At 39.7% G+C, this 20,977-nt stretch overlaps 1 protein-coding gene across 2 annotated transcripts in view; it reads right to left on the reverse strand.

The window, feature by feature from the left end:
• The window catches only part of MRPS35 (mitochondrial ribosomal protein S35), a 46,100-nt gene extending 25,417 nt beyond the window's left edge, over positions 1-20,683 (reverse strand). Inside the window, exons 1-5 of one of the 2 annotated variants that reach the window (XM_003828842.5) lie at positions 19,546-20,683; positions 15,682-15,722; positions 14,044-14,211; positions 10,968-11,028; positions 6,641-6,780 (exon numbers count right to left, since the gene is read on the reverse strand). In XM_003828842.5, coding sequence (XP_003828890.1) covers positions 6,641-6,780; positions 10,968-11,028; positions 14,044-14,211; positions 15,682-15,722; positions 19,546-19,657 — 522 coding nt within the window. In that variant the 5' untranslated portion in view covers positions 19,658-20,683. The remainder of the gene's footprint in view (positions 1-6,640; positions 6,781-10,967; positions 11,029-14,043; positions 14,212-15,681; positions 15,723-19,545) is intronic. The other variant, XM_063593149.1, reaches the window with a different exon arrangement.
• Between the last annotated feature and the right edge of the window lie 294 nt (positions 20,684-20,977).

A 20,977-nucleotide genomic window follows, 5' to 3' on the forward strand; every position in this document is an offset into this window, starting at 1 on the left:
CAAGCACTACCTCAGCCAGGTGATGAAGATTAGCATCATCACTGACAAATCATGGCCGGCACAGTGGCTCACTGCCTGTAATCCCAGCACTTTAGGAGGCTGAGGTGAGAGTATCACTTGAGCCCAGGAGTTCCAGACCAGCCCTGGCAACATGGCAAAAACCCCTGGCAACATGGCAAAACCTCATCTCTACAAAAAATACAAAAACTAGCTAGCCGTGGTGGCTTGCGCTTGTAGTCCCAGCTACTGGGGAAACAAAGGTGGGAGGATCACCAGAGCCTGGGAAGGTCGAGGCTGCAGTGAGCCGTGCTTGTGCCACTGCACTCCAGCGTAAGTGACAGAATGAGACACTATCTCAAAAAAACAAACAAAACAAATCATCTTAATAGCCTATACTCTCGATATGATGTGATGAGAATGGCACTTTATTTCTGGGGTTTTTCTCCCCAAACACACAACAAGTTGAAAGACATTCTACCAAATATACAACTAGTACTTCTCAAAACTGTTAAGGTCATCAAAAACAAGTCAAGTCTGAGAAACATCACACCCAAGAGAAACCTAAGAAATTATGACGACTAAACGTGATTTGTAAACTGGATGGGATTCTGGAACAGAAAAAGGGTATTAGAAAAAAACTAAGATAATCTGAACAAAGTAGGGACTTTAATAACAATAAATTCAATATTGATTCAGTATCAATATTAATTCACTAGTTGTGACAAACGTACCATAATATATTTTAAGATGTTTACAACAGGGGAACCTGGGTCTGAAATACATAGGAATTCTCTACTATTCTTGGAACCTTTCTGTAAACTAAAAACTATTCTAAAATAAAAAGTTTAATTTTAAAAAGTATATCAGGTAACTGCTCCATGACTGCTGTGTGAAAAAGATATGCCATGTGTACCAAGATTTCTTTGACAAAGGAAACAAACAGTGACTTCAAATACTAAATTAGAAGTTCCTAGGGCAGACACTTGGAAGTGCAATGGCACGTGGCGTGGTCCAGGTGAGTAACAGCAGGGATCTCATGTTTCTCCAAAGCAATATGGCATCTGGACAAATGACCCTAAGTAAAATTCTAGCACAGCAAATCAGCAGTAGAATAAAAGAATGATACACTATGAACTGACCAGGGTTCAGAAATGCATCAGTATATTGAAAACCTATTGATGTAATTTATGACTTCAATAATTCAAAGGAGGTAATTTCATAAATGCTAGTAATCTAAGAATAGGATACACCATTAACATAATAAACACTATTATCTCACTGAAATCCTACCTCATACTTGAGGTTAAACACTAGAGGCACAGACAATTAAAGTATGCAACAGCATAAGGAACTACAGAAATATGACTTCAGAAATTTTATCTAATGCAAAAGACAAAAAGAAAAAACAAGCTATGGTTACTTGAAAAGGGGAATTAAAACTACCATTATTTATCTATTATGTCTTGAGAAATTTCCGAAAGAATCAGCTGAGAAGTCCTAGCATCCAGATCATGGTCTGTAAACACCATTGTCCACTGGCAGGTATTAGGGCTCCTTGAAAAATGGCTGATTCCAGGTCCGGGATAAGAAATTTATAAAAATGAGCCTGAACCATCTTGTGTCAAAATACAAGGAAACTTTCAAATGCTAAAGGATTGTAACAAAAGGACACAGGAACCAACTTAAAAGAGTTCCCACTGGCCAAAGTTAAGATAGATATACTTCGAGGACCAAAAAGAATAATGATTTTACTTGATATCCACCCACAGATTACTTGTTCAAGGGAAAAGCAAAACAAAAATCTTCACAAAGGAATGATTAGGTTGTCAGCTTCTTAGCCAAGTGCTCAATTTCAGCATACTGAGAATGAGGCCACCAGACTTTACGTGCCCCTGATGCAATATAAAATACATAGCAATATCTATAAAGTATTCTTGCCAAACATATTTAACTGGAATCTTATCAGCCCTTTAAATCTAACTTCCAGGTTATGTGAAATACAGGAGATAAAGAAATAAGGTAAATGACATCCAGATGCAATGGGGCAAATTCAGAAGATAGGAAATGTTACAGGATAAATACCCTGTCTCTTTAACAAGTCAAATTCATCAGGAAGAAGGGAGGGAGGTGGGGTTGTTTGCCATTCCAGATAACATAAGATACATCATTACCAAATACAATGGTCTTTGACGGGATTCTGGTTTCAATAACAGAGCTTAAAAAATACCATTTTGTAAGGCAATAGGGGAAATTTAAGTGTGGAGTAGATATTTTAGATGATATTTGGGAATTACTGACAATTTTGTTACATGTGGTAATAGTACTGGAATTAAATAGGAAACATCTCCTTAATTCTTAGAGATAACACACTGAAGTATTTTAGTGTGAAACATTAGGTGTCAGAAATGTTAAGGTACTTAGATGTGTATGTATGTGTATGAAGCAAATTTGTCAAAATATTAATTACTAAATCAAGACGCCATGTGTATGGGTATTTATTATATTAGCCTCTTTCTACTTGTCCATACATTTGAAAATTTTCATAATAAAAAATTTAAAAAAGAGAATTTGGTAAAGTAGCCAAATGAAAAGTTAAAAGATAACTATATGACTTTTGACAAGGATGTCAAGACCATTCAATGGGAAAGAATAGTCTTTTCAAAAATGGTATTGGATCAACATGCAAAAGGAATGCAAAAGAATGAAGCTGGACCCTGGCTTCACACCATATCCAGTTAGCCCTTTGTCTCCACGGGCTCCACATTTGTGGATTCAACTAACCGTGGATTGGAACGTGGATTGAAAATATTCAGAAAAAATAACAATATAACAATTTTTAAACTGCATATTCTTAAAATACAGTATAACAACTATTTACGTTGTATTAGGCATTATAAGTAATCTAGAAATGACAAAGTATATAGGAGGATGTACTAGGTTATATTCAATATTCAAATACTATGCCATTTTATATCAGGGACTTAGGCATCCACAGATCTATGAATTTACAAGCGTTCCTGGAACCAATCCCAAACAGATACTGAGGAACAATTGTATGATAATTAACAAACAATAGGTCATAGATCTAAATGTAAGAGCTAAAACTATAAAACTTTTAGGAGGAAACACAAGAGTGAATCTTTTATGACCTTGAATAAGACAATGATTTCTTACATATGACACCAAAAGCACAAGAAACAAAAGGAAAAATACTGTCATACGCCGCTTAACAATATTTTTTGACAAAGACATGGCTAGGTGATTTTGTCATGTACAAACATCATTATGTATTTACACAATCCTAGGTGGTACAGCCTACTACACACCTAGACTACATGGTATAGTCAATTGCTCCTTGGCTACAAACCTGTGTAGCATGTTACTGTTAAATACTGTAACAACTGTAACAAAATTGTACTTGTGTATTTAAACATATCTAAACATAGAAAAAGTGCAGTGAAAATACAGTATTATAATCTCTTGGGACCACTGTTGTGTATGTGTTTATCACTGACCAAAACATCATTATGCAGCACATGACTTACATAAATTGGACTTCATCAAAATTAAAACTTCTGTGCTTAAAAGGCTCACGCCTCTAATCCCAGCATTTTGGGAGGCTGAGGCAGGCAGATCACAAGGTCAGGAGATCGAGACCATCCTGGCTAACACAGTGAAAACCCCATCTCTACTAAGAATACAAAAAATTAGCCAGGCGTGGTGGCGGGTGCCTGTAGTTCTAGCTACTCGGGAGGCTGAGGCAGGAGAATGCCGTGAACCCAGGAGGCGGAGCTTGCAGTGAGCTGAGATCGAGCCACTGCACTCCAGCCTGGGTGACAGAGTGAGACTCCGTCTCAAAAAAAAAAAAAAAAGGACACCATCAAGAAAGTAAGAGGACAACCCAAAGAATGGAAGAAAATGTTTACAAATCATGTATCTGAGAAGGGACTGGTGTCCAGAATATATAAAATACACTTACAACTCAACAATCGAAAGATAAACAACCCAATTAAAAAACGGGCAAAGGATATGAACAGACATTTCTCCAAACATATACAAATAGTCAACAAGCACATGAAAAGATGGTTATTAGGGAGACACAAATCAAAACTACAATGATACTTTCATACCTATCAGAATGGCTAAAACTAAAGGACAGGTAATAACCATTAGTGAGGATGTGGAGAAATAGAAAGCCTCAAACTTGCTGGTGAAATTGTAAAATAGTGAAGCCACTTTGAAAGTGTTTTTCAAAAACAGTTTGGCAGTTCCTCAAAATGTTAAATATGGAGGTGCCATGCAACTCAGTCATTCCACTGCTAGGTATATACCCAAGAGAATGGAAAACACATATCTACACAAAAACCTGTATGTGAATGTTCAACAGCATTATTCATCCAAAAAGTAGACACAACCCAAATGTCCACCAATTAATGAATGGATAAATAAAATGTGGTATATTCATAAAATAAAATATTTGGCAATAAAAAGAAATGATAAAATAATACATGCTACAACAGATGAAACCTATTGAAAACATTACACTAAGTGAAAGAAAACATATTGCATGGTTCCATTTCTGTAACACATCAAGAATAGGTAAATCCAGAGACAAAAAGTAGACTAGTGGCTAAAAGGGGCTTGAGGATGGTTAAGGGGGGAATTCTATAGCAAGTGAACTATGTCTCAATAAAGCCATTATTAAAAAGAAACAACGGCCCGGTAGTGGTGGCTCACATCTGTAATCCCAGCACTTTGGGAGCCCAAGGCAGGCAGATCGCCTGAGTCCAGGAATTTGAGACCAGCCTGGGCATCATGGCAAAACCCTGTCTCTACAAAAATACAAAAAAATTAGCCAGGCAGGGTGGCACACTCCTGCAGCTCCAGCTACTGCTCAGGAGGCTGAGATGGGAGAATCACTTGAGCCCGGACAGAAGAGACTGCAGTGAGCCAAGATCGCGCCACTGCACTTCAGCCTGGGTGACAGGGTAAGACCCTGTCTCAAAAAAAAAAAAAAAAAAAGGTATACAAGGAATCAATACACCACCAAAATGGGCAAATGACAAAAAATACATGTTTTGCAAAGGAATAAATCCTCAACTTCACTAGTATTCAAAGACATACAAATTTTAAATATAAGACAAATTTTTTACCTATCAAGTTGACAGGTAATACGTAGGTTGGTGAGAGCACAGGAAAGCAGGCCTTCTCACATTCTGCTGGGATTATATTTTTTTACATTTCCTGCAGGAATTTTATAATATATATCAACAAACTTCAAGAGCTATATCCTTTGACCTCATAGTTCTCCTTTCAGGAAGTTATCTTAGGAACATCATTAGAAATACATACAAATATTAATACCTAAGAATATTCATTAAAATATTTTTCTAATAAAGAAAACCATTAAAAAGCCTAAAGGTTCCATAATACAGATAAATTATGGTAGCCCTGTATTATGAAATTATTTATATATCACACTTCAGTCTCAGAAAAAAGGCTAAGTTTGAAGTGATCAACATTACACCCCCAGATTCAAACACTGTCTTGGTACATAACAATCTCTCATTTATACGTTATTCTATGCAGCCATTAAAATTAAATTAGATTGGGTGCAGTGGCTCACACCTGTAATTCCAGTGCTTTGGGAGGCGGAAGTGGGAAGATCACTTGAGTCAGGAGTTCAAGAAAAGCTGGGCAACAAAGTGAGATCCTGTATCTACAAAAAATTTAGGAAAATGGGCTGGGCAGTGTCTCACACCTGTAGTCCCAGCCACTTTGGAGGCTGAGGCAGGACAATCAATTGAACCCAGAAATTGGAGGCCACATTGAGCTATGTTAGTGCCACTACTCTCTGCCTGTCAGATCTCATCTCAAAAAAATTCAAATTAAATTAAAGAATGTTTAATATTATTGGGAAATGTTTAATTCTTGTTAAGTAAGAGACTGCTGAACACATACAGTATCATCCCATTAATATACACAAAGGCAGGCTGTGACTATATACTAAAATGAGCTACTATAGTTAACAGTGGTTACAAATAGTAGATTTACGGGCAATTTTGTAATTTTTTTTTTTTTCCGAGATGGAATCTTGCTCTGTCACCCAGGTTGGAGTGCAGTGGCGCGATCTCAGCTCACTGCAACCTCTGCCTCCCGGGTTCAAGCAATTCTCCTGCCTCAGCCTCCGGAGTAGATGGGATTACAGGTGCCCACCACCACGCCCGGCTAATTTTTGTATTTTTAGTAGAGACGGGGTTTCACCATGTTGGCCAGGCTGGTCTTGAACTCCTGACCTCAGGTGATCCGCCTGACTCGGCCTCCCAAAGTGCTGGGATTACAGGCAGGAGCCACCATGCCTGGTGTATAATTTGAAACTTGTATTTTCCAAAATTTCTGTGAAAAATATTACAGTTTTATAATCACACATATCAATTTCTTTCTTTATTTTTAGAGATAAGTTCTTGCTATGTTGCCCAGGCTGGCGTCAAATTCCTGGGCTCAAGCAATTCTCCCACCTTGGCCTCCCAAAGTGCTGGGATTACAGGCATGAGCCACTGTGCCAGCCACCAAAGACATCTTTAAATAATGTATTAGAATGATTCTTATTTAAAAAAAAAAAAATGAAAAAAACTCTTACTCTTAAGACTACTACTCGTGCTCTGGGGTTCCGAACAGATGGTCCTGATGAAACATAATCAGTGCTGTCAATTTCAATTGGAAAATGCTTCTCACATTTCTCGTCACTGTCCAGCGCGGCTGGCCACTCAGTGCAAAAATCTGAGAATAAAAGAAATAATTTCAATTACACTTTTGCAAGTAAATTCTCATTGTAATGCATACTACTAGACAATACCAAATTACTGAGAGCATCACCAAGTCACATGAAAGAACAGATTCTCTTCTGCACTTTACATATATAGCATCATCCCTTATCCCTTTTCCTATCAGGTACATCCTAAATTAGGCAATTTAATTAGGGAATTCTTTGGATATTTCAGGTTTGGTGGCAATGGTATTTTCAGTTAAAAGGGAACTGTGCCTTGATGGAAGCTTATTATAAGCTTTGCACATATCTGTTACTGGACAGTTTACTTCCTCTGTACCAACTAAAAGCAAACAGTTCATAGTGCCCACAGCATTACTGTTTTCAAAAAAGTAACAGATAGTATTAATTACTAAAGGTTACTAAAGATCAGCTGAAAGGAATTGAAAGCTCTCAAAAAGCCCTAAGAAGAAACTGAGATGGAGTCAACAGTCATCTAGAAATTTGGCTGAATAGAACCTCAACTCAAACAGGTACAAATGCCTAAGCCCTTAAATGGATTCTTATAAGAACTGATATTTTTTCTATGTGACTTCTATGTGCCAATGGGGTTAAATGGAAAGAAGAAAGCCTTGTCCTCATATTTGGGCAAGAGAGCATAGAGAGGAAGTGGGATTGGGTCTGAGACCTAGGCCACAACAGGAGCTCCAAGCACTGTGAACATGCCTCTCTATCTTCATAACACAGAAGCATAAACTCAGGCCCCTAATGGGAAAAAAAAAAAAAAAAAAAACTTAAAGGAAAAGAGGTAGCTCCCAGCTTCCCCCAGGTATCAGAGCTGATTTCATCTTGTCCTGTTTCAATCAAGTTAGCATGGCAGAGAACTTTCAGCTTGAGATGAAAACTTCTGGCACTATAAGGCTGTCCACAATGGAAATCTCATTTCTTAAACAGCCTCACTCTAAGAACAGCTAAAAGTAACTGGTTTCTTGGGTCAAACATATTAGACTGCACAGATCCATGCTTCCTCCAAAAAAGCACAACTGCAGAAAAGGCTGGTCATAATCACAGGCAGATGTGGGAGCTCTTCTAGGTGATAGTCTAAGGGACAGTGAGAACTATTTTGCCAATAACATTTCCTTGGGCTAACGATTTTCTTATCATAGGAACAATATTTTGCTCTCATTTAGGCTTTAAAATCAGAGTCTGCAAAATGTCACTCTGGATTACAAAGACTCTCTGATATCTGGGACTAAACATGTTAACAAATTAAACATAGTTCACTCCATTCCTTGAACACTGTTTAAAAAATCAATACCCGGTCGTTTTGAGGGGAAAGAAGTATCTTTGCAATTAACATCATTGTAACATTGAAAAAATATGAACAGAGCAAGATTGTTGAGGCTGAATTTCATTCCCATCATGAACTTACTCCAATATCTTGCACTATAAGATGCATCACTTCCAAGCACTTTATAAGAGAGACTAGTTTGGGGAATTTTGTGAGCTCTTGGGTTTGCACTGACTCTTTTTTCTTTTACTTTTAAAAAAAAAATGTGAATAAGTCATTTCAATCATCAAATGATAATTACAGTTTTAAAATTAAATTACCTAAATTATATGTCTAAAAAAAGACAGCCAAATGGAAAACACATAATAGACTCCTATTAGCCTTTACTCATCTGATAGGTAGAGCAATAGATGAGACTTTGGAAGACCTTAGTTTGTATTTAACTTCTGCCACTGATTATTAAAGTTTTGGTAAATTACCTAACTTTCCCATGCTTCAGATTTTCCATTTGCAAGTTAGATATAAAATCTGAACTGACCTACTTTGAAAGAAAACTGAGAAGAAGTACTTGAAAAGCCTTTGAGTTATACGGAAGACGCAATCTGAATCCGGAGGCCAGCAGCAAGTGTAAAGGGATAATTAAGGAAAGATTAAGACACTCATTTAAATACTATAAAATATAATGCCACTCTTCCGAATGTGCTGTATAAAAGCCTTTCATTTAATTTTTTTAAACTTTTTTATTTTTATGTTTTTTTGCGACAGGGTCTCACTCTGTCGTCCACCTCAGCCTACAGAGTAGCTGGGACCACAGGCATGCGCCATCACACCCCAGCTAATTTTTTAATATTTTTGTAGAGACATGATCTCACTATGTTGCTCAGGATGGTCTCAAACTCCTGGGATCAAGCAATCCTTTTTCCTTGGCCTCTCAAAGTGCTGTACTGTGGAATTAAAAGCATGAGCTACCACGCCCTGTCACATTTAAAAAGAAGAAACATGGAATTTTTCACAGTGCAATGCCATTTGTTAACTGGCTTTACAGATGATCAAATACTAATACATGATTTGTGGCAAACGGGACAAAAACTTGTTATTTTATTTTATTTTATTTTATTGTTTGAGACAGGGTCTCACTTTGTTACCCAGGCTGGAGTGCAATGGCGTGATCTGAGCTCACTGCCGCCTCAATCTCCTGGGTTCCAATCCTCCTGCCTCAGGCCCCCGAGTAGCCGGGACTACAGGCACATGCCACCATACCCGGCTAATATTTTTGTGTTTTTTGTAGAGATGGGGTTTCACCACATTGCTCAGGCTGGTCTTGAACTCCTGAGCTCAAGCAATCCACCCACCTCAGACTCCCAAAGTGCGAACATTACAGGTGTGAGGCACCATGCCCAGCCTGGGACACAAATTTGGAAGTGATCAGTTTTAGTCTAATTCCAGGCACAAATGCATAGAGAAACACACACTCTAAAGGGATAGAAAAGCATCCCAATGTCCTAAAGTAGAAGACCTATTAAGAGGCAACAGATTTTTCCTCCCTCATTTCAAGAGTAAGGTTATTATTCCTATGTTTTAGGACCTCTTTATATAGTCTTCCTTACATTTTTAAATGGAAGGCCCTTTCAAAAGCTCAAATTTAATCATAATTATGTTTACTATTCCACATCTCCTTCCCAACATAATCAGGATACTTGTGAAGTGTTTCTAGGTTTCATATTCTTTCCTGAAAAGCCTTAGTAAGTATACTGAGCATGTAATATACAACACCTTTAAATCAGCATGAGTATATTAAGACTTTATCCAAAGGTACCAACTCCTGAATAAATCTAATCAATCATAACTATCAATCAGAACTTAAATTGGAATATGTACATAATTATAAAAGCATACACAGAACCATGAGTTAAAAAATGTTATTTGCCTTTACCTCCATGCATGTAGAAAGGAGAAGGAGAAGTAGTAGTGTAAGTACATGAAATCTATGTTTATACCTAGAAATCAATAGGTTTTCAAAATCAATAAATCCAGAACTGAAGGTGTAATCATATTCCAGTGATTACTTCTGTTATTTTATAAATACACATACACACTACAGAGAGTATATAAGTATATATAAATATATATACTACAGAGTATTATAAATATAAGCATATATACATAAATAAATGAGGGGCTGGGGATGGTAAAGAAAGCACATAAGGTTAGTGCTTTTTCATCATAAGCTCTTTTACTATTTGATTTACCACATGCATGTGTCACTAATTTTTTAAAATTTTAAATAAATTCTTCAAGATAATTCTTCTCTGTGAAGTATCTGCAACATTTACTTCAGTCTTCTTATATGGAACATGTTTGTTTTCTTTTTTTTTTTTTTTTTTGAGATGGCGTTTCCCTCTTGTTGCCCAGGCTGGAGTGCAATGGCGCGATTTAAACTCACCACAACCTCCACCTCCTGAGTTCAAGCGATTCTCCTGCCTCAGCCTCCAGAGTAGCTGGGATTATAGGTGCCTGCCACCATGCAGGACTAATTTTTTTGTATTTTTAGTAGAGACAGGGTTTCACTATGTTGGCCAGGCTGGTCTCAAAATCCTAACCTCAGGTGATCTGCCCGCCTCGGCCTTCCAAAGTGCTGGGATTACAAGTATGAGCCACCACACTCAGCCTCATGTGCATGTTTTCTAAAACTCAACAGTAAGTCCCTAACTTACCTGTGAACAAGGATCATGGTTTCTAATTATTATTCCTAATACCTTGTAGTGGTTAGCAAAAACAATTTGCAGACTTGACATGTAACAATTCACTGAAAACAACTTGAATATAAAGCTATACAGTACATCAGAACAGAGATTCTTAAATTTATGTTCAAAGTCAATATAAAATTCATATAAGAAAATAACCACTTACCTTTAAGGGCTTCGCAGTGCTTTTTAATTGCTACAGGAGTCAAATGCAGAAAATTGGGAATCTTAAATAGAGAAATTTAAAGGATAAATTAGCTAAATGTCTTAAAAACATGAAAAAGATAATCTTCTCATAAAACTAAATCACAGGCCCAATAAAACATGTAGTAAATAAAATCTGTTTTTTTACAATATTGATTTTCTGTCACAGATGTTGTCAATTCAAGAAATACATTTCTTAAAATATAGATTCAGCACCAAGTAATTTACAGTGATACCTGGATTTGTCTTCAGATCATATAAATCTTTTGTCTTTTACCAAGCATCTTATAATGACAATCATAATGAAAAAAACTAAACATCATTTTTACAGTATTCTTCCTGCCACAAATCTACAGGTATACATGTATATTTCCTTTATAAAACTGAAAGGACTTAAGGACGTGGATTTTTGTTCTGTTTTTTCTTTTTTTTGAGACAGGGTCTCGCTCTGTCACCCAGGCTGGAGTGCAGTGGCACAATCTCAGCTCACTGCAACCTCTGTCTCCCAGGCTCAAGCAATTCTCCTCCCTCAGCCTCCCAAGTAGCTGGGATTACAGACATGTGCCACTATGCCCGGCTAATTTTTGTATTTTTAGTAGAGACGGGGTTTCACCATGTTGCCTAGGCTGGTCTCAAACTCCTGGCCTCAGGTGACCTGCCTGCCTTGGTATCCCAAAGTGCTGGGATTATAGGTGTGAGCCGCTGTGCCCGGCCAGGATATGGATCATTGTTTAATCATCCCAATTCCCCTGGACTGCATAGCATGACAGTATTTCAACTTTGTACATAATAAACATTTTATGAACTAATAAGTGAAGCTAGCAAATCTTAACTGGATAGTTTAATGAAGTTAGGAATATATTTATGATGACACATTAAAAGGCTACTGAATCATTCATAGTGTGAATGAAAATTCAGGAAAGGTCAGAGATTTGATTCCTTCACATAAATAATTAGCATTTATTAGGTCATCTCTTGAATAATATTAAACATCTGAAAGAGCTTAAAGGCTCATTTGGAAAGAAAATTCAAACAAGCCAAAAGTTACTCCACGAATTATGCCAAGTATCTTGAGGGCTGATCAGAAAATAATGTTTTTTCTTTTTGAGATGGAGTCTCGCTCTGTCGCAGTGGCACGACCCCGGCTCACTGCAACCTCTGCCCCCTGGGTTCAAGTGATTCTCCTGCCTCAGTCTCCCAAGTAGCTGGGATTACAGGCATGCGCCACTACACTTGGCTAATTTTTTTGTAGTTTTAGTAGAGATGCGGTTTTGCTATGTTGGCCAGGCTGGTCTCCAACTCCTGACTTCAAGTGATCTTCCTGCCTTGGCTTCCCAAAGTGCTGGGATTACAGGTGTGAGCCACCACACCTGGCCAGAAAATATTGTTTTAATCAAGAGAAAATAGGCACTGAAAACTGGGATTTGGGGATGGGCAGCTTCATTTACTGTACTTTTTGGTTTTTTCCTTTTTATACATTTAAAAAATTATAAACCCTAGTGTTGAGGGGCTACTTTTAACAGATCACAGTGACAGACTTTTATTTTTGAAACATGAACATGTAAAACTCAAAAATCATAAAAGGAAAAAACAACAGACGATTTGCATGGACTTACATAGGCACAGTTCTATGCACTTTGCATATATTAGCTCAGTTAATAAGCTTATTCAATGACACCATTACTACAAATAAATGGCATGCATTAAATGTTTGGATTTTTATGTTTATTAAAATGTCATTTACAACCATTAGCATTATTGCAAATATACCACTACTCTCTCACCCAGTGATTCTCCAAAGACCTCTTTAAACAAAATTATCTTCTTTTATTCAAAGAAAACATTTGTTTTCCTTGATGTATGCTTTCTTGTGTCTTCACATTCCCATTTCCAAATTTCATTTACCCCTGTCTCCAGCAACAGAGTACCCATTCTCCTTGTTCTCATCACCTTTTAGCAAACTTTTGTTTTTCAAAGACTCTCATCTAATGGAAAACAGTTCATTGTCCTTTGTATAACTTTCATTGTATTTGACTAAGCATTTATATTTTCTTTAAAACACCCATGATAAATAATTATACATGCTATCAAACAAAGCATTTGCCTTAACCTATTTTGCTTCAAGCAATAAAGTTAAATTTGGTAGACTATAATAATAATACTAAATAATATTCTACCTTTATGGACAGAAAAAATTTAAATTCCTCTTTTTAAACTGGAAGTTTCACCTCCCAATTCTTAATCTCAAATTAGGTTATTTCATTTTTCTTAATTCCACTGGAAAGATGCAATATAGAAAAGATATGATAGGCTGGGTGTGGTGGCTCACACCTGTAATCCCAGCACTTTGGGATGCTGAGGCAGGCATGTCTCTTGTGCCCAGGAGTTCAAGACCAGCTTGGGCAACATACTGACCCCCATCTCCAAAAAGAAGAGATACAATAGAAAAAGGTCACAAGGGAAGCCACAAGATTGACTAATTACTTTTTTTTTTTTTTTTTTTTCCTGAGACAGAGTCTCACTCTATCACCCAGGCTGCAGTGCAGTGGCGCCATCTTGGCTCACTGCAACCTCCGCCTCCTGGGTTCAAGCAATTCTCCTTTCTCAGCCTCCCAAGTAGCTGGGATTACAGGTGCCCACCACCACGTCTGGCTAATTTTTTGTGTGTTTTTAGTAGAGACGGGGTTTCACCATGTTGGCAGGTTGGTCTTGAACTCCTGACCTCAAGTGATCTGCCCACCTCAGCCTCCCAAAGTGCTAGGATTACAGGCGTGAGCCACCACGCCCAGCCAACTAATTACATTATTAAATGCCTAAGATTCTTTGAGTATTCTTTACCATTGATAATCAAAATACGACACCTATTATTATCTGGTGTTGTATAATAATAAACCTATTATATTATTTTTAACATTTAAATTAAAATACACTAAGCTGCTATACACTGAACGGTGAAGCATAAGAGAGCAGAAATAGGGGGGAAGATCAGCATTTATTTCTATGTAAGTCTGAGCCAATGAATCAGCAATTTGTCTTACCTTTAAAAGTTCTAGATTTCCCTCCTTTGCCATAGGCACGCCCTTTTTTACTGGATAACCCATTCGAACAGGAAGAGGTACTGCAGAGGGTTTAAATGGTGCTGCAACTGGGTAAACACTAGGCCAGTCCTGGTCAACAGCCATTTTCTCTGTCCTAGGAGGTAGTGCCTAAGAAATATAAAATCGTTTAGTATTTTAAATATAAACACATTCTTTAATTCTTAAAGAATTTTAATTTTAAAGCAAAAAGCTACAATTACAAGAAATAGAAGCAAAATTGCAACATATGTAAAATCTGACCTCCCACAATGCTGCTGCTGTCCAAATTTTAAAAACAACACTAAATCTACCTAAATATCTCTGCACTGTTTCTTCAAACCCTCTGGCAAGGATCCCCTTTAATATCACATTTTCTTCACTAAAAATTTCTTTAACTAGACTTTTAGCAAAATTTTTACATTTTGCTTATGAAAGGGTGAATTAACAATACACTTTGAAATAATTTTTCGAACTTCTTTGATGGAAGTCAGTAGTACATGAGGGGGCGTTAAGTACTTGGAAGTAAAAAGAAAAGGAAAAAATAATTAGGGTTAAACTGATTGAATAAATATATAATGAAAAATTATATGTCTCCTAGGCCCAGAGAAAAACTAGTACTTGATAGCTTAGTCAATCACATTAACATTTATTTTTAATGGCATCAAATACGAGGGGATGGCCCACATACAAAAGTAGGGTTTATAGTGGCAAAATTCAGCCATGCCCCGCCTACGCAATATCAAAACCAGTGTAGTCGATATCCTAGAAGCAGGTAATAGTCCTGAGGAAATGACTGCTCTTAATGATTGTAATTTGATACCATTTAACTTCCAACTAATGTGTCTTTGTTCTGACACTATTGCTCACCAACTGACCTTATCGTTTAGATTCCTCCATAGAAGTAAGGAATCCAAATGTCCACAGGGTGAGACTAAACTAGTTAGAATACGGCCAGGTGCCGTGGCTCATGCCTGTAATCCCAGCACTTTGGGAGGCCAGGTGCAGTAGCTCACGCCTGTAATCCCAGCACTGAGGCGGGTGGATCACCTGAGGTCAGGAATTCAAGACCAGCCTGACCAACATGGTGAAAACCTCTCTCTACTAAAAACACAAAAAATTAGCCAGGCATGGAGGTGTGTGCCTGTAGTCCCAGCTACTTGGGAGGCTGAGGCAGGAGAACCACTTGAACCCGGGAGGCAGAGGTACCAGTGAGCCAAGACTGCACCACTGCACTCCAGCTGGGCAACAAGTGGGAAACTCTATCTCAAATAAATAATAATAAATAAATAAACAAACTAGTTATATTAATGCATAAGTCCCAGGCTGCAGGACTTAAGATAGCATTAGAAATTGTTCCATATTCTGGTTTATACACCTGTTTCCTGGGAGTTCCTCAGTAAGTCAACCTCTCAAAGATGATCTATTCTCTGGGTACTGACAAAAAACAAAGACTAACCTCTGCCAGGGCTATGGCAATCACCCAGTAAACATGACCTTGTGAAGTCTTCTCTGGTAACACCCTTCTGCCTTATAATGAATATCTGCCTCATTTTAGAACTCCAGAAACCATTAAGATAGTAGAGCATACGAACTTTTTACCTTTCTTCTTGGTGGCCTTTCATTTCCGGGTGTTCTTTCCGCTGTACATAAAAGATAACACAGTAGTTAAAGAGAATTTTATCATGTCAAGTTAGTTGTTCAACATCAATCATGATCCCATTATTCTAACACAATTTAAGGTATTTAGTAACATAACAATGAAACAATCTTTTTTTTTTTTTTTGGTAAGCTCAGGGACCAAAATCATCTTAATGAAGACTAAAAACTGGAAACAGAGGGAGTCTCGGCGTATCACCCAGATTGGATTGCAGTGGTGTGATCTCGGCTCACTGCAACCTCTACCTCCGGAGTTCAAGTGATTCTCCTGCCTCAGCCTCCCAAGTAGCTGCGATTACCAGTACACCCCACCACACCTGGCTAATTTTTGTATTTTTAGTAGAGATAGAGTTTCACCATGTTGGCCAGGCTGCTCTCAAACTGCTGACCTGAAGTGATCCGCCTGCCTCAGTCTCCCAAAGTGTGGTGGGCAGGTGTGAGCCATTGTGCCTAGCCCCAGTAAGGAAAATTCTACAGTTATTTGAACTGCAGATACAGTGAATTCATTATCTAAAAAATGACTCTTACAGAGTCTGTCAAGTAAGACAACTTTTTAACAAATAATTTCAATAAACAGTGATAAATATTATGAACACATATAGCAGGGAACGAAACCTAGTCAATTAGTTTGTGTGACGGTGAATTTTTTCTTTTTTTTCTTTCTTTCTTTTTTTTTTTTTTTTTGAGACAAGGTCATCTCACTCTCGCCCAGGCTGGATTGCAGTGGTGCAATCTCGGCTTACTGCAGCCTCGAACTCCCAGGTTCAAGCCAATCCTTCTACCTCAGCACCCCAAGTAGCTAGGACTAAAGACATGAGCACACCCGGCTAATTCTTGTAGAGACGGTGTTTCGCCATGTTGCCAGGCTGGTGGTCTCAAGCTCTTGAGCTCCAGCGATCCACCCACCTCAGCCTCCCAAAGTGCTGGGATTACAGGGGTGAGTCACTGTGCCCAGCCATGATAGTTAACTTTGTGTCAATTTGACTGGATTGAGGAATACATAGACATGTGGTAAAGCATTATTTCTGGGCATGTCTGTGGGGATGTTTCCAGGAGAGACAGGCATGTGAGTCAGTGGACTGAGTGAGGAATACCTGCTCTCAATGTGGGTGGGCATCATCCAATCAGCTGAGGGCACAGAAAGAACAAAAAGGCAGATGAAAGAAGAATATATTCTCTCTCTCTCTCTTCTGGACCTGGGACACTCTTCCCCTGCCCTTGGACATCAGAACTCCAGGTGCTCCAGCCTTTGGACTCCAGGAACTTGCACAAGCAGCCCCCTGAGTTCTTAGGCCTTCAGCCTTGGCCTGAAAATTACATGGCTTCTGTGGTTCTGAGGCTTCTGAACTTGGACTGACATGGGCTTCCAGCTTGCAGACAGCCTATTGTGGGGTGAGTCAATTCCCCTAAAAAATCCCATCATATGTCTATATATCTACATCTACATCTATCCTATCCTACATCTACGTTCTGTCTCTCTGGAAAACTCTAATCAGTTGGGGAAAATCTCCCTGAGAAAGTGAACTTTAAGCTAAAACCTGAAAGATGAGCAGGACGTAGCCATGAAGACAAGCAGGTGAGAAAAAGTGTTTTGACAGAGTGAGAGCACATGGAAAATCAAAGTGAACAAATTCAATATGGCTGAAATTTAAGAACAGAACAGAGAGAGACAGAGAGAAAAGAGGCTGAAGGCACTTAACAGGCTTCTTAACTATAATGCATCCTTGGCAGAACTTTTTTTCTTTTGAGATAGGGTCTCACTCCCGTCACCCAGGCCGGAGGGCAGTGGTGCGATTACGGCTCACTGTAATCGACTTCCCAGGCTCAGGTGATTCTCCCACTTCAGCCTCTGGAGTAGCTGGAACTACAGGCATGGGCCACCACGTCTGGCTAATTCCTTGTATTTTCAGTAGAGACGAGGTTCCGCCATGTTGCCCAGGCTGGTCTCAAACTCCTGGGCTCAAGGGATCCGCAGGCCTCCACCTCCCACAGTGCTGGGATTACAGGAATGAGCCACCACACTCAGCCCCTTGGCAGGGCTTTTGATTTTCTTCTTCCAGTCTTCCCAATTCGTGTACATGGAATCATCATTCATCCAATTGCTCAGAACAAAAATGTAACAGGATTTTTTTGAGACTTGTCCTCAAGCCCCACATCAAATCCATCAGTAAATCCTATGAACTTTACCTTCAAAATATATCGCAAATACAACCACACCCCCTTCTCCACTATTACTTTAATCCAAGTCACCATCACCTCATTTGGATTATTGCAACAGCCTCCAAACAGATCTTTGGCTTCCACTCTTACCCCAGTAAAGCAGCCAGTGATCTTTTAAAAACGTAAATCACATTATATCAGTTCCCTGTTCCAAGCCTTTCAATATAAAACCCAAGCCAAAATCCAAATGAAATGTCTACAAACTCTTGAGAGATCAGATTATTACTTAACTAACTCTCTGACGTCTTATACTACCACTCTCTCCTCTACTCACACTTAGCTCCTGCCACATTGTCCTTCTTCCCGTTCCTTGATCACACCCCTCAGATTGTTCTCAACTTTTGGCCTTTGCACTTATAGTTCCCCATACCCCAAAGGCTCTTTCCCCATATCTCTGCATGGCTTGGGGCCCTGTTCAAATGTCACTTCCTCAGAAAGATCTTTCCTGACCATCCTGTGGCCACTACTCCCCCCAAATCTATCATTCTCAATACTCTACTTTATTTTTCTTCATAGCATTAAACCCTATCTGACATCTTATTTAGTTGTTTGGTTGTTTATACTATTGACTTCCCCACCTTGCCGTATCTCCGGTGAGTGTCTAGAACACTGCATGGTATACAATAGGAGTTAAGTATTCCAAGAATGAAATAATGAAAATTTAAAAACAGACAATTATTAGACCTATGAAGAGCCAGTATGAAGGATTAATGTATTTATAGTTTATCTGAAAACAATGGGAAACCATTTGTAGATCTTGAACAGGAGAGCAGCAAGACAAGATCTAAATTTTGAAAACCTCATTTGGCTGTTTTGAGAATTCAATGTAGGAGAGCAAGAGGGGAAACAGGAAACGGAAAAAAAAACTTGTAGAAATGAGATGGTCACCTGAACTAGATAGTTGGTAGTATGAGGAGAGTAAATTAGAGATATAACAGGAAGTAGCACAGGTAGGATCCGCCGATTGATTAGACTCACGCCAGCTCCTCCTCAACGCTCCTGTCACTCTAGCCACACTTCTATCACAGCGCCTCTCACCCTACATAGCACTTCTCCGCTAATAAATCTGTATTTTCCACTAGAGTCCTCCGGGGTAAGCACGCTATCAAGCATCCCTACAATCTCTGTTAAATGGAGGTCATCAACGCCTGTTGAATGAAGGCCGCCCATTTGGTGGCCTGGAATTCAGAGCAGCAATTTGTCCTAGCACAGCCGTATGACTCTCTTAATGTTTGGGGAAATCCATGGTTCAACAGCGCCGATGCCCGATAAACAACACAGCACCAGTAACCTGTGCCAGGGGCTGTGGACGGGGGCAACACAGGAGCAGGTCACGGGGAAGGGGAATGTAAGCTTTCTGAGCAAACTCCCAGAGCACCCAGGGCAGAAACAGGCGGCTAGAAGCCGGGCAACGCGGGTGCAGAGCACAGACCCACGTCCATGGTTTTCCTACGAGACGGGCCTGGCAGCGGACGCACTGGCCTCCCCCGGGCGGCGCTGGCTCAGCCACCGCGGCACCCTTCATGAGGCCGGTATTCCGCTCTTGCACCTCCCCCAAAGCCCGGAGAAGACGAGACAGACACTCACGCAGGCTAGGTGTCGGGACCGGAGTGGCCGAGTACACGGCAGTGGAGAATGCACGCAGAGTCCTTGCCCTCGACTGCAGAGACAGCCATGCCGGGAGCGCGGCGGCCGCCATGGCTGCGAGGACGGCAAGCCGGAGGGGACAAGCGGCGTTCAGTGTCAGGGGCGGGCCTGGGGCCGCTAAGCGCAGGCTCCCTGGGCTGGCACCGCCCTAGGCTGGAGAAAGAGGAAACACGTTGGTCTGCGCACTCAGAGCCGAGTCAAATGTGCAGGAAGATTCCCCCAAACTGAAAGAAGTAATGAAAAGAAAACAAAAAAATCCTTAAAAATCGAGTGAATCAGTTCGTAGAGAATTGCAGATAAAGACCGTAGGGATAGGGGTTGCGGCTCACTGAAGGCGGGCGTGCTCTGGGTGGAACCTCAGTTGATCCGAGAGTCAGGCGGTCTACCCGAGGGACTCTTGTTATTTATAATTGTTGCTTTTCTACATTTACTTGGATTAAAGAAGTCTTCAACTAATGCCAGTAATATGCGCTAAGGGGAGAGAAGCAGTATCCCGAGCCAGAGTGCTTGGGTTTCAAACTTGACTTCACCACTTCTGGGATGTATGATCTCAGACAAGTTAGCATAGACAAATATTTGTGTACAGCGTTGGCATACAGTGAACACCGCGTGTACGTAGCCTATAACTTTTAGCTATATATGGTTAGCTTGTTGTTAGATCAGCTTAGAATTACAGAAAGTCAGAACTCATCAGGACCTAGAAAATAAACTTTTAATGAACACTCTTAAATTTTCTACGGTAGGATGAATTAACATACAAGCCTTAATAAAACAGTTCTCGGCCGGACGCTGTGGCTCGCGCCTGTAATCCCAGCACTTTGGGAGCCCGAGGCGGGTGGATCACCTGAGGTCAGGAGTTTGGGACCAGCCTGACCAACATGGAGAAACCTGGTCTCTACTAAAAATACAAAATTAGCCGGGTGTGGTGGCACATGCCTGTAATCCCAGCTACTCGAGAGAAGAATCGCATGAACCCGGGAGGCAGAGGTTGCGATGAGCCGAGATCGCGCCATTGCACTCCAGCCTGGGCAATAAAAGCAAAACTCCGCCTCAAAAATAAAATAAAATAAAATAAATTCTCTATTTTCTCTTTATTTTAAAAATTATTTTAATTAATTAATTAATCATTATTATTTTTGAGACAGAGTCTTGCTCTGTTGCTAGGCTGGAATGTGGTAGCAGGACCATGGCCCACTGCAGCCTTGACCTCCCAGGCTCAAGTGATCCTCCTACCTCAGCCTTTCAAGTAGCTGAGGCTACAGGCACGCACCACCACACCCAGCTAATTAAAAAAAAAATTGTTTTTCCAGAGATGAGGTCTCACAGTGTTGCCAGGGCTGGTCTCAAACTCTTGGGTTCAAGCGATCCTCCT

This window comes from Pan paniscus, chromosome 10, assembly GCF_029289425.2.
Source record: "Pan paniscus chromosome 10, NHGRI_mPanPan1-v2.0_pri, whole genome shotgun sequence".
Classification (NCBI taxonomy): domain Eukaryota; kingdom Metazoa; phylum Chordata; class Mammalia; order Primates; family Hominidae; genus Pan; species Pan paniscus.